Source organism: Bison bison, unplaced genomic scaffold (assembly GCF_000754665.1).
Source record: "Bison bison bison isolate TAMUID 2011002044 unplaced genomic scaffold, Bison_UMD1.0 scf7180017864043, whole genome shotgun sequence".
NCBI classification, from domain to species: domain Eukaryota; kingdom Metazoa; phylum Chordata; class Mammalia; order Artiodactyla; family Bovidae; genus Bison; species Bison bison.
The window spans coordinates 7,936,131-7,949,975 of NW_011494615.1; the positions used below are offsets into that span (position 1 = coordinate 7,936,131).

A 13,845-nucleotide genomic window follows, 5' to 3' on the forward strand; every position below is an offset into this window, starting at 1 on the left:
TTAACCCAACCTGACTAGCCCTATGGGTCTTACTATATGCATTTTCTGGCCCCTTCAGTCACAACTAGGTCATGACACGTCAGCCTCCCCTGCCTTCTGCCCTGCGCAACCTCTGGCCTGGCTACTCATCTGCTCATGATGTGGTATCCATTTTTAAAACTTTAACATGAAATCTTGAATGCCAACATATTGTAACCATTGCAAAAAAGACAAAATGTATTTAACAAGACTGTTCTGATAAGACTGTTTTAATTGCCTTTGACAGATATATCACATAATGGCTTAAAATGAATAATCTAGCAAAGATTATACGGAAAACAGATGAAAATGAGTTTGTGAATCCTTAACTGTATTAAGCTTCCAGCCAAAAAAATTAAAAAAATAAAATAAAATAAAAATCAGGGGTTAAAATCGTTTCAAAATTGTGTCTTCAAAACTAGCACCCTTCAGCATCTGTCTTTTATTCATTTTGCTGTGATACAACTAAAAAGGTTTGTAAATATTCCCCTGGGTCTCAGGTAAGAGTTTTCCACGGGCACACTATCACTTTCTCTGCACAGTGAACGCTGGCATTTGGATGGGCTGGATCGGGTGGACAGGCTGGAACACTGGCTTCTTTCTCATTTCAGAGAGTGTTTTCACTGCAGGGAGCAGCTGATTCCTTTTGATGATCTGTAAGGCCAGCTGGGTATTACCTATAAAAACACTCCCCATTACAAAAAAGCATATAACAATAGCACCACCTAACAAAGCAAGCCCGTCAAGTCTCAAAAGGGAGGAAAAGACGATGGAGAAGAGCAGTGGTCTGCAGCCGCTGCTGGACACTAGAATCACGTAATGCCCCTGCGCCATCCTGGGAAATGCTGATTTAAGAAATTCAGCGTGTGAGCTAGGGGACAGAATTGTTAGAAGCTCTGTACTGATTTTAAGGTGGAGCCCAGTTGGAGAACTTAAAAGGGCTCTAGACTGTGCACTAACCCTGCCACGCCTTTCAGGAGGACGAGGCCTGCTGGGCGCCTTCTTCAGCAATAAAAAGAGGGGAGGCTCGTAAGGATTTCCACGATCAGCAAGGGGGTATGACGAACAACTCTTAATGCTTCTGTCCCCCCTCATCTCTCCCATTCAGCTCTCCTTTTCTACTTCACATCATCTCTCATGTAGGGCCCACAGCCTTTCTTCTAGGTCATATATGCCCCCAGAGGCATGACCTGGACTTAGGCTTGAATAAAAAATCCTCAGCAGGAACTGGCTTACGGCAAAGCTTATTAACGACATCTGTGTTTAAAACACTAAGGTGTACAACCCAAAACCACTGCACTCTGTCTCAGGTTCTCAATTAAGAGTCATTTGGATGCCTGAGAGAAAGGTTAATTAGTAGGGATGAATTATAATTGTCAGAAGTTATGCTATTCTGGATTTTCACAGATAAAATGATATACACTTAACCTGCAAGAACTAAGAATTTGTAAGATATCAGAAACTCCCTTGTTTACAAGAATGTGATGGTTAATATCTCTTCCGTTTCTAAGAGAAAAAGCAGACACCAAAAATCTCTGGCTCTCTGCAGGGCTGTAGTCAAGAGAAGAACCACTCACCATTCTGTAGCTCAAGGTAGACGGCCAGCAGGATGGCTTCAGGGGGCACCTCTTTGGGATGGATCATTGAGGCCGCCTTCATTCAAAACAAAAGAGAGACCCATGAGAAACGGGTAGCTTAAGATACAAACTCCGAAAAAAAAAAAAAGATACAAACTCCGAGTAATGCCAAAAAAAGAAAAAGAATGTCAACCTACCAATGTCAAGTCAGCCAACTTACTCGAGCTCACTGGGACACTACAGTTCTGCTTGGATGGCCCTCAGCTGTCTGTCTTCATCCCTCACAATTAAACTAGACATGTAATTTTCAGTACATATTTATCTTCCCTTGCTTAGTCCGTAACTAGCTCTTAACAGGAGAAAGCGTTCCTTCTTTCTTGGTCTTCTCCTGCTTGGGATTTTTCTAGCTCTTGCCTACGCTTGTTTTTTGTTTTGTTTTGGTCATGCCCTGCGCCTTGTAGGATCTTAGCTCCCCAACCAGATATTGAACCCATGCCCCCTACTGTGGAAGCGTGGACCTAACCACTTGACTGCCAGGAAAGTACTGAATTAACATGCATCTGAGGATGAGCCCTTCCCAGTTCTGTGGAACCCCTCTGGGGCTGCTGATGGCAGTACCTGTTCCCCTACTACAGGTTGGGTCCCTGCCTGTGACTGGTCCAAGGAGGGGCAGGGGACCTAAAGAGCCCCGATCAAAAGTTCCCGAGACCGGCTGCTGCGGCCCCTCTGGGTGGGAGAAGTCAGAGGTCTAGTTTAGTTACACAGCGCCAGAGACTTTTATCGTGTGCAGAATTTCTTGGGTACTGACTTTGTGAACCCTTCTTTCTAAAAAGGTTTATTTGTAACTTAACTTTTTGAGTGGACAGAGATTCACGCAATTCAAAACTAAAAAGCAAACAGGTATCCAGGGAACAGTCTCCCACCTCAGTGCTCCAGCTACTCTGCGCCTCTCCTGTCATCCCCGAAGCCAATGTTAGCAGCTTCTGGTGTATTCATCCAGAGGTCCTTTATGCATATACAGGATTACATAGAAAGTGTCGTGCATTTATTTGTTCCTTTCACTTAAAATATGTCTCAGATATGTTACTGTTTTAGTATGCAAGGTTTACAGCTGCCTTGGGTTCAACTATATGGAACACCATTCATTATTGGTTTGACTGAGCACTGATATAGATATGGTTAACAATCTTTTGAAATATTGATGATTAAAATTTTCAGGACAACTCTCCATTAGGTGCCTAGGTTCATTTGCAACAACAGTCAGTTGTGTGCGTTGCAAGAATGTCTGGGGACTTCCTTGGCGGTCCAGTGGCTAAGACTGCATGCTCCCCGTGCAGGGGGCCTGAGTTCGGTCCCTGCTCAGGGAACTAGATCCCACAAGCAGCAGCTAAAGACCTTGCATCTGCAGCTAAGACCCGGCACAGCCAAGTGAGTATTTTTTAAAAAGAGTATGTCTGGAGGAGTCACATTCCAGTGTTTAACAAACTGACCAGAAGTCAGAAGGCAAACAGGATGACAGAGCCCAGCAATTCCAAGCCCCTGATGGCTGCTCCACGAGGCGCCCGGCCCGGCCCAGCCTCACCTGGTGGAGACACTTGCGGGCTTTGTCATACTCGCTCCGCAGGCAGTAGGCGCTGCCCAGGTTGAACAGCATCACGGTCCGGGCCGAGCTGACGGAACTGGGATAGCACTGAGGGGCCCGCTTCCCGGCTGGGGAGAAGAGCAGACCCGCGTGAAGAGGCCAGGCCGGGGCTCGGAGGCAACCCGTCCACCGCCCGCGAAGCTGCCCAGAAGTAAGCCTGGCTGTCCTCGGGTGGCAGAGGAAGGCCATGGAGGCTCGAGGGCGAGTCTTTGGGAAGCAGTCTGGGCTACTGAAGTCTTTACAAAATGTCTTACTTACAGGATTCCATTGCTTCATTTTCACCTTTGTCTGATCCTACAAAGACAAGAACATAAATCTGAGGGGGCCAGACAAAAAGAGTATATTTTCCAAACACTTAATTTTCTTTGTGAAATGGAAATCTAATATTGAGGCAATCTGTCACAGTATTTCCTTTTCTACGTAGTGGAGATTCTAACAACACTCGTGGCTCAGACGGTAAAGAATCTGCCTGCAGTGTGGGAGACCTGGGTTCGATCCTTGGCTTAGGAAGATGTCCTGGAGGAGGGCATGGCAACCCACTCCAATATTCTTCCCTGGAGAATCACCATGGTCACAGGTGCCTGGAGGGCTACAGTCCACGGGGTTGCAAAGAGTCAGACATGACTGAGCGCCTAAGCACACAGGTTCTAATAAAAGACACGAGAATGCCACCTGCCACCCACCAGCACCCCAAGTCTGAGAGATAACCTCAAATAAAGGGAATTCCAGTCTTGCTCCCTCAAAAATTTAGCCATGATTTAAAACTGACTTTTGAATGTGTTTTTACTCTCCCTGGGATTGTGGAATCCCTCCACAGAGGAAAAACACAGTATAAGAATCAAAACAAATCATTCTGGATTCCTCAGTGGTCCAGTGGTTAAGACTCCACACTCCCAAAGGAGGGGGCCCAGGTTCAATCCCCAGTCAGGAAACTAGATCCTACCTGCTGCAGTCGAGTTTGTATGCTGCAACTAAGGCTCCAAACAACCAAATAAATAAATTAAAAGAACCCCAAAAAAACGAATCGCTCTAACACCATCAGCATTTCAAAAGTCAGAATTTAGCAATTAGTACATAGTAAAGTATGGCTGCAACTACAGACTGCCGACCTGTAACTCCCTTCCCTTCACAACCGCGCCCTTAAATTTCTATACGTCCTGAGTTACAACGGAAAGGGAGTAGAAATGGTGAAGAGTTCTGATCAAACATGTCTTCCTTAACCTTGGTCCTGCTCATTTGAAGAGATCCCTAAGGAGACATCAGTGACATTCTCTGGGTTCAAGTGAGTAATAGCATCAGAGATTCTGTCCAGAGAGATGAGGGCTTCTGCAGCATATAAATGACCCAGGAACCTGAAATGAAAAAAAAAACGGGTTTCAAATTGAAACGTAGGTCATCACAAAAATACCCAATGTATAATAAAATCTGGTGTATATGTAAAAATTTCACGTATGTTAAGAATCACTTAAATTTTTCTCTTTAAAAATATCTTAAAATATACAATAATTTTTATGTTAGCTAAGAAGGATGACACACATCAAGACAGCAGTTTAAAAGTGGGCAGTGAATCAACTGTTTTTCAATAAAAATTTAAAATACAGTTGACAAATGTATGCTGTTCTATTTATACAGAAAATACCATCGGGAAGCGATGAAGTTCTAAAGGAAGTGGCAGATCCTAGGGTGTGTGTCCTGGGAGTGGAGGGTCAGAGTTAGGGTTCTCCAGCCTGTGCTGCCACCTGGAAAATCCCATGGACGGAGGAGCCTGGTGGGCTGCAGTCCATGGGGTCTCGAAGAGTTGGACACGACTGAGCGACTTCACTTTCACTTTTCACTTTCATGCGTTGGAGAAGGAAATGGCAACCCACTCCAGTGCTCTTGCCTGGAGAATCCCAGGGACGAGGAGCCTGGTGGGCTGCCGTCTATGGGGTCGCACAGAGTCGGACACAACTGAAGCGACTTGGCGGCAGCAGCAGCCTGTGCTGCCAAATCAGGCAGAAGGCACCGGGGCACCAGACTCGGTTTGGGTCGGATCAGCTCTACTTCTTTAAATTATTTATAACTTTGGCTGCGCTGGGTCCATCTTCTTTGCTGCATGCTGGCGCTCTCTGTTGAGGTGAGCAGGGGCTACTCTCTAGCTGCGGGGCATGAGCTTCTCGGTGAGCTTTTCTTGTTGCAGAGCACAGGCTCGAGGTGCACGCAGGCTTCAGTGCTTGTAGTACATGGGCTTCAGGCTTAGCTGCCCCGCGGCATGTGGGATCTTTCCCGACCAGGGATAGAACCTGTGTCCCCCACATTGGCAGGTGGATTCTTAACTACTGGACCATGAGGGAAGCCCCTGGATCAGCTTCACTTATACTGCACAAGTGTCCTCCCCTTCACATCCTCTTTCCTGGGTGCAGCTGCTTCAAGGCAGATGTGTTTCCTCCAGATTTACAATAGCCTGGTTCTTTCAGTGTCTTGCTTTGAGCCATTTTCCCCAAGATCATCTGATTGATTTCTCAAAATTAAAACAGCCTTAGACATAATACTCCTTTGCTCAAAATCCTAATGACTCTTTCCACTTGAGAACTAAACTAAACTAAACTTTTGTAGATATAAAGCTCTCCACAGTTGGGTTCTGCTTTCCTGTATCCAGTCAACGTCTCACTCCCCCAAAGGCTCCTCTGTTCCCGTCACTGTCCTGGGCGGACACGCCACTGTGCTGCCTGCAGCCTTGCCTCCTGGGGTGCAAAGCCGGGCCAAAACCTAATCCTCTGAAAGGCCGGTTCAGTTCCCAACTCCTTGAGCCAGCCTGTCCCAACTGAGTCTGTCCACATGGACCTTGAGTCCTCAAACCTTAGACTCTTTCCAGTTTGACCGTTTTCTGGGATTTGTGCACACTCAAGAGCAGTTCTCTTTCTTTTCTCTTTTTGGCTCTGCTGCATGGCCTGTGGGATCCATTCCCTGACTGGGGATCAAGTTTAGGCCCTCAGCAGTGAAAGCACGGAGTCCTAACCACTGGACCATCAGGGAATTCCCAAGAGCCATTTCATCTCTCTCTCTCTCTTTGTTTCCTAAGAGCTATTTCTTTATTAAGCAATTTCTTTCTTCTAACTAGCGGGAGCTGTAATGCCCACTTTTTAAAATTAATTTTTAGTGGAGTATAGTTGATTTCCACTGTTGTGTTAGTTTCTGCTGCACAGCCAAGTACGTCAGTTACACATATACACATATCCATTATTTGTTAGAGTCTATTCTCATGTAGGTCGGCACAGAGCATGGAGTTCCCTGTGCTACAAATTAGGTTCTTATTAATCTATTTTATATGTAATGCTCTTCCATTTTGCTTCCCTACCAGATACCCTATTAGAAATGACAACTTAAAAAACCAGTAACTTTAAATATATTTTGAAATAAGATATTTAAAAAATTGCATTAAACCAGAATCCATAAGCCAATAATCATTATAAAACACAGACACATTAGACTTTCCTGGTGGTCCAGTGGTTAGGACTCCATGCTTCCAAGCAGGAGGTGCAGATTCGATTCCTGGTCAGGGAATTGAGAACCCACATGCCCTGGCAAGGCCAAAAAAATTAAAAAAACCCTTCTCCCACCCATAAACATACAAATTCAAAGAACCACTTCAAACCACTTCATATTCTGTGAATTTACTTTAAAAAACAAAACAAAACAATTAAATGCCTTCATGACACGCAAAGCCCAGACCTTCGGACGAGGTACACGAAGGTAAAGCCGCTGTGGTACCTGGGCTGTCTAAGGCACAAAAGCTTATCCTCAGTGCACAGACGGGGGTTCTGGCTCGTGATTAGAAACCACAGATGAGGGTAGAATGGTTAAAGAGAATTACAGATGAAATGATCAGACATGGCCAATCCCTCAATAAATCATAAAACCTAAGAATGTTGTTGCTTTGAAGTTCAGAGGGAAGAAGTTGATAAAGGAGGTTGAAAACCCTGCCACAAATGCCAAGGAAAGAATCTAATTAGGATTATTTGACAACAGTGATGACCATGTCAGTCAAAGAATTAAAAAAAAAGGCAACAAGGATCTGTATTTCATTTTTGTTTAAAAGAAACACATACGCAAAACTCTGCCCCGCCGATGGGGCAGCACAGTCTGAGCAGCAGGTGTCTGGCAGGCGCAGGCCAAGGTTCCTGGCTGGTGCTTCTCAGTGCTGGGGCAACCCGACTGCCTTGATCTCAAGCCCAGGACCCTCCAGGCCCAGAGTGCAGACGAGATTTTCTCACAGGACGGCAGAAGCTCTCATACTTGAATTCTGACAAAGTCTCTATGTTCCTGGATGCTCTTTTGCGGGGGGTGGGGGGCCTCATCGTGCAGCCTGTGGAATCTTAGTTCCCTGACCAGGGATCAAATCCATGCCCCGCTGTCGTGGAAGCATGGGGTGTTAACCACTGGACCGCTAGGTAAGTCCCAATCAATGTTAACCTTAGATGCTTGTATAAAGTAGTACTTTTATAAAAGGCAAAAATAAACATTTACAGAACTGTTCCTCAGGGTATGACCTCACATTTCTAGGTGTTGCATGTTACAAACAAAGGCCACTGAAAGGGAAAGGAACATATTTTGGAAGTTGTAACTATGTACATACAGGAAGAATGTAAAAGCAACTGTCCTGATGTTATACAGAGTACACATGGCCTTGGATAAAATTTCCAGCATCAGCATCATACAAAGATTCAAAGAATGCTGCATGTTACTTAATTTTCATAAAAGGAAAGATGATGTGCTTTAGAAAATTTTAGAGTGACAATGACATTAATATTGAAGAGGCATCTGAAGAGTTTAAATAAGTCTCATGCTCTCTGGAAATGGTGCAGTCGTTTGGGAAAATATTTTAAATTCAAAGCAGATTTGTCCTGTTGACCAAACTCCTTTTCATGTGGGTCTTTTCACTGAGGACTCAGCTTGTTTCGGGAGCTAGTATGTGATAATGTGCCCCCTCAGACCCAGAATACAGAGTCCAGAGTTTCTGCTTCCTCATGCAGCCGTTTCCAATAACCCTCGCAGTGCAACGAGTGAAAAAAGGTTTCACTACCAAACACAAAAAAATTAGCAAATTAAGAAACTTTTTTGCTTTCCCTAAGATAATTTACATTCCACTGAGGAAGTCCGAGAGGCAATATGCACCACAGACTCACGGAAACCCTCCAAACAAAACAAACACACAGGGTGAGTCACACTTACTTCAGAGATCCTGACAGCTTGGGCTGCTGAAGAAGTTTATCTGCGTGATTCAGAGCCATAAGGTTATCACCCAGAGCCAGAGCCACGTAGGCACTGCAGGCGAGTATGGAGCATCTGGAACACAAAAGGCGAGGGCTGAGGAGACCTGAGTCACAGGGCGGCGAGGATGACGTCTGTTACAGAGGAAAGGACGGCCTAGATTGCCGGCTGTGGCAACCTGGACGCCAGGCAAGGAGCGGGGAAGCCACAGTGCTAACGGTGAGAATTAGAAGGATGTACAAACCGCCACCTGAGGCTCAGTTTAGCTGTTTACCTAAATCATCTTTAGCTTCCATCCCATCTCCCACAAAATAACCCTCTGGAGTCAACAACATACGCTTAGCCTGTTAAAAAAATGTCATTAATTGCCTAGTGGGAACTTACTCCCATATAACATTTCCTTTAATATCCTAGAAATAAAGCTATGGAAGCACATTTGCAACTCTGCTAAGAAACACAATTAACTTACCGAAAAATCCATTTTTTCGGATGTAAAAAAAATCCATTTTTTACAGTAAGCTCAGCTTACTGTAAAGCATTCTTCTCTGAAAGTATTAAGAAGTCTATAGCTTTTGCTAAGCCACAGTATCAACAGTAACTAAAAGAATTTCATTCACATAGGTACTATTATCCTAAATGAATATTCAAGGCAAAAAAAAAAAAAACCCAGGATGAATAAACGTGAAGATAAAAAATGTAAGTTACACTGATTTTGCTAGGTTGGGCTGGAAACGTAAACTTCTGTTTGGTTTTCTACTTAACGGGCAGCTCATTTAAAACGACTCTAGCTAAAGACTTGACACTAATAGATCATTTGAATGTTAAACAACCGCTCCACAAAGCAATCTTAAAATAAACCCTTGTCAAATAGAAATGAGGTCTGAATGGCCAACCGCAAATGACCTGACATTAGATACAGGGTTTTGAGTTATGTTTACAAATTACAATACATATGTATATCATGAAGTGCACTCCGGTTATAATTTCAGTCTGGGAAGAATGTGACCGTCCTAGCAACACAGTTTTCTAATAACTCTGAAATTCTCTGACTAGAAATGCCCCTCTGGTAAAACCACAGGCGGGCAAATTCAGAAGCAGCCTGTTTCCTCCTCACTGCCTCACTCCGGGTTGCTAGAACCTTAGAAAATTGTCCACTAAAGGAAAAGTAGCCCTGCAACCCCTGACAACGCAGAATAGTAGACTGGCACAAGGAAACTGAGATTGATGGCCTGAGCTGTGATGATAAGGACTAGAAGACTGCCTAGTGTGGGTCCTTGCTTTATGAAACTGAGATCCAAAGTGACTAAATATATTCTCTAGCTTGGAGTATACGACTAGGGTCAGGACTAACAGTCAACGCCGTGGACTCCCCATTCATGGTTCTTCCCAAACTATCACACTGCTTGTCAGTTCACAAGACTGCCCTAAAAATAAAGTATAAAGAATGGATTACATTATGATTTTTCTAGTGCATACATAACTATGTACGCACATGCAACCTATCTTTTTATCATTTATTATTGTTCTTTTTACTTTTTGGCTGTGTTGTGTGGCATGAGGGATCTTAGTTCCCCGACCAGGGATAGAACCTGCGGTCCCTGCATTGGGAGCATGGAGCCTTAACTACTGGACTGCCAGGGAAGTCCCATAATCTGCCTTTTTAAACAGGAAGAAAACAGAATTTAATTGAAACGTTACAAGTTTAAATTTTGTTACTGAGCACCTAATTTAAAATCCGAACCCTGTTCATAGAAGAGAGTACTTAAGAGCAGCAAGCAGTGTCATTACCAAAGGGATTTTCCTGACAAGCCTACAGTCACCCTCATGTCTCCAACAGCTGTCTTCACTAACAAGGCCATCCCATGGCAACAACGCAGGGGGAGTCCTCTGTGATGGAAGACTCCAGGGCCCAAAGGAGGGAGGCACTGGCTGGTTATCTCCTGTTTTCAGGAGCACTTCAGCTCTGTGTGGTGAGATTAGGGTGACTTAATTTCCTCTTTTGGTTTATTTATAGTTTTATTTTTGAATGGCAATAAATATTCATTCATCACTCAGATATGCACTGCTTATGAAGAAAAAGAATAACTTTTAAAGGCCGGGGTCTTGGGCTTCCCTGGTGGTCTAGTGGTTAAAAATCTGCCTTGCAATGCAGGGGACACTGGTGTGATCCCTTGCCTGGAAGATCCCACATGCCACGGGGCAACTAAGCCCATGTGCCACAACCACGGAAGCCTGCGTACCCTGGAGCTCGTGCTCTGCAACAAGAGAAGTCCTCCCACCACAGCTAGAGCAGAGCCCCTGCTCGCCGCAGCTAGAGAAAGCTCGTGCGCAGCAACGAAGACCCAGAGCAGTCAAGAATAAATAAATAAAAAATAAAAATAAAATAAAGGCGTAGGTCTCCAGAGGCCCTAGGTCATCATCAACTCACGGTCACTTGAATGACAGTCACACAACTGAATATTCGTTTCCGTCTGTGACTCTCGCCAAAGGCCAGGGCAAAACACAAGCTCCTTAAAAGCAGAAGCTTGCCTCTTCTGTTTCCTACACAAAGGCTGGAGCAATTTCTCAGTGTCTGCATAGGTGTTTAACAGGCCAGCACTGTAAGATTCAGCTTTCAGCACCGCAGATCTACTTCTCTGGCACCCAGACGCCCACCTGCCCAGGTGGCAGGCCACCTTGCTGAGGAAGCCGACTCCTCTCCGGCTCCCAGACGTAGGCTCCAGGGCCAGAGTCTAGGACAGGCCTCGCCTCAGGCAGGCTTGCTGGGAAAAGCCTGCCCTGGCCTCTCCTGACAGTAGGGGGGCTATTACTGCTCTAGCCCACTGTCAAGCCCACTTTGGGTCCAGAAATCAGTCATGTAAGATTTGCAGCAGGATTCTGCTTCCTGAACTATAATTGTGTACGAGGTGAAAACTGGTTTTCCTCAGTTTTTACCTTTTTCCCCACGAGACACCATGTCAAATTAGAACAGGGTGAAAGATTCTACTATTAAAGCAAGCTCCCTATTAAAAAATACTTGAATACGTGAACACAAAACTCTCTGCTCAAGAGTCATCACATTCAAGTACGTTTCCTTGCATGAAACTAAAACTAACATTCATACTCCTCTTCTCGGATGGAGTGCCTTCTCATCCACCCTAAGGCATCTCTTACCACCCTCTCGCTCAACCTCTATTTCCTCTTGGGAAACAACATTCCACGCTGCATAATTCCTGCAAACTGGTCACACCAGAAACACGCTTGGCTCTGGAGAAATCGCTTCACTTCTGATAGCTGCTACTTAAAATACTGACCCCCCCGCCGCCCCAACCTGCCCCACCACTTCCTCGAGTCACTGTCCAATCTGCTTGACCAACCGCTCAGTGGATCTGACAGGTCATCAGACCGGAAGAACTATACCTCAGGGGAAGGGACATGCTTGCTTCACCCGCCCTGCTGCGCACCCCTCCCCCGTGGGGGATCCCATACAACCCTGCCCGCCCCTCCACACGCTGGAGGAGCTGGCTCTAGAGCCACAGAATGCCAACCCCTGGTAAAGAACAGAACAAAAAAGAACAAAGAAAGGAGAGAAACAGGGAAATTTTTTTCCTTAAAAGACCAAACTACAGCAACAAGCCATTTAAGACTGAGCATTAAATGTGTCAAGCCTATATTCTGTGGGTAAAACGAATCTAAACCAAGTACCTGAAACAGCAAAGTCAATGCAGCCACTCAGTCGTGTCCGACTCTTTGTGACCCCACTGACTGCAGCACGCCAGGCCTCCCTATCCATCACCAACTCCCGGAGTTCACTCAGACTCATGTCCATCGAGGCGGTGATGCCATCCAGCCATCTCATCCTCTGTCATCCCCTTTTCCTCCCGCTTTCAATCTTTCCCAGCATCAGGGTCTTTTCCAATGAGTCAGTTCTTCGCATCAGGTGGCCAAAATATTGGGAGTTTCAGCTTCAGCATCAGTCCTTCCAATGAATATTCAAGACATTTCCTTCAGAATGGACTGGTTGGATCTCCTTGCAGTCCAAGGGACTCTCAAGAGTCTTCTCCAACACCACAGTTCAAAAGCATCAATTCTTTGGCACTAAGCTTTCTTTACAGTCCAACTCTCACATCCATCCGTGACTACTGGAAAAACCAAAGCTTTGACTAGATGGACCGCTGCTGGCAAACAGCTCAACCCATATCAAGAGAGGCTACACTGGGGGTAAGCCCAGTCAGTCACCATTTGTCAAAGGTAAATAAATTCACAAAGTGACCTCGTGACACACGTTATTTGAAAAATTGGCTCAAAACATCCTATAAAGAATTTCTTCTAACAAATTAAATATGGTACTGGATTTAAAATTTTTTAAATGTACATTTCAAACTGTTTCCATTTATCTACAGAAATCTAGAAAATGTTAAACTTGTCAACTCCAGCTCTTAAAATTTAAAGCTTTGTCTTCTGTAAACACTTCGCTTTCTAATAACTGTTCTGTTACTAAGAGCCTTACTGATAAACACACCCCAAATCCAATACCAAGAGAGGACCAGCTCAAAAAAGCTGAGAAAGTTTTCCTCTTCAACCAAATCTAGCATCTCAAGAAATCCAGTCCTACCCCAGGCAGCAAGTAAAATGCAACCATCACAGACACAGCATCTTACACACGGGCAGGACCGTAAGATCATGCAATCTAACTTGACAGAAGAGGAAAGAAAGGCCCAAACGGGTTAAACGATTTGTCCAATGCCAGCAGGAGCCCTGTGGGGTTTCTCCAGAGTGGGAGACCACTGAAGAATTATCCCAACCCTGGCTTGTGATTAATCCAATCACCATTCATCTAAATGGGGTCCCGGGACTCAGATGTGAATCATGCTGTGTGAAGACAAGCTGCTGATAAGATGAAGGATGGATCCCACAGGCAGGTTCCCTTTTCTGGAAGAGTTTCCTAGATGAACATGTTTCCGTAGGATCAGACCCGGTTAAGAGAGTGAATCGGGGCTGAGCTCCTAACAAGAGCAATATGAGAGTCAGGAGATTATTAGCCAAGATACTGTTTTAGGTATGTCTCTCCAACTACAACAGAAGTACTTGGCTAAGACCAAAAGAGACAGGATTCCTTAAGCACGCGAAAACTGCCTGTGATATTTATGTTATCCGCCATTTGTTTGGCTCATCCTCTTTTATAAACACTGGGCCATGGGAGGTCCCTTTTAAGTGAATGGGAAATGATTCACTGGGTGTCACATCAGAAGTCTATAAGAACCAATTAAGGTTCCATAATTTATACTTGTGGAATAACTGGGCCGAGTTAAATTTGGTCCGAACATTTCCTTTTATCCATTTTGAGCCTCTTACTAAAAAAAAAAAAAAAAAAAAAAA

General features: G+C 44.7%; 1 protein-coding gene across 3 annotated transcripts in view; it reads right to left on the minus strand.

Moving 5' to 3' along the window:
• Positions 1-232: 232 nt before the first annotated feature.
• Positions 233-13,845, minus strand: part of CNOT10 (CCR4-NOT transcription complex, subunit 10) — a 58,309-nt gene continuing 44,696 nt past the window's right edge. For all 3 annotated transcript variants that reach the window (XM_010835545.1, XM_010835544.1, XM_010835546.1), the window contains exons 14-19: positions 8,449-8,562; positions 4,459-4,589; positions 3,496-3,531; positions 3,178-3,305; positions 1,596-1,671; positions 233-695 (exon numbers count right to left, since the gene is read on the minus strand). In XM_010835545.1, the coding sequence (XP_010833847.1) occupies positions 544-695; positions 1,596-1,671; positions 3,178-3,305; positions 3,496-3,531; positions 4,459-4,589; positions 8,449-8,562 (637 nt within the window). In that variant the 3' untranslated portion in view covers positions 233-543. The remainder of the gene's footprint in view (positions 696-1,595; positions 1,672-3,177; positions 3,306-3,495; positions 3,532-4,458; positions 4,590-8,448; positions 8,563-13,845) is intronic.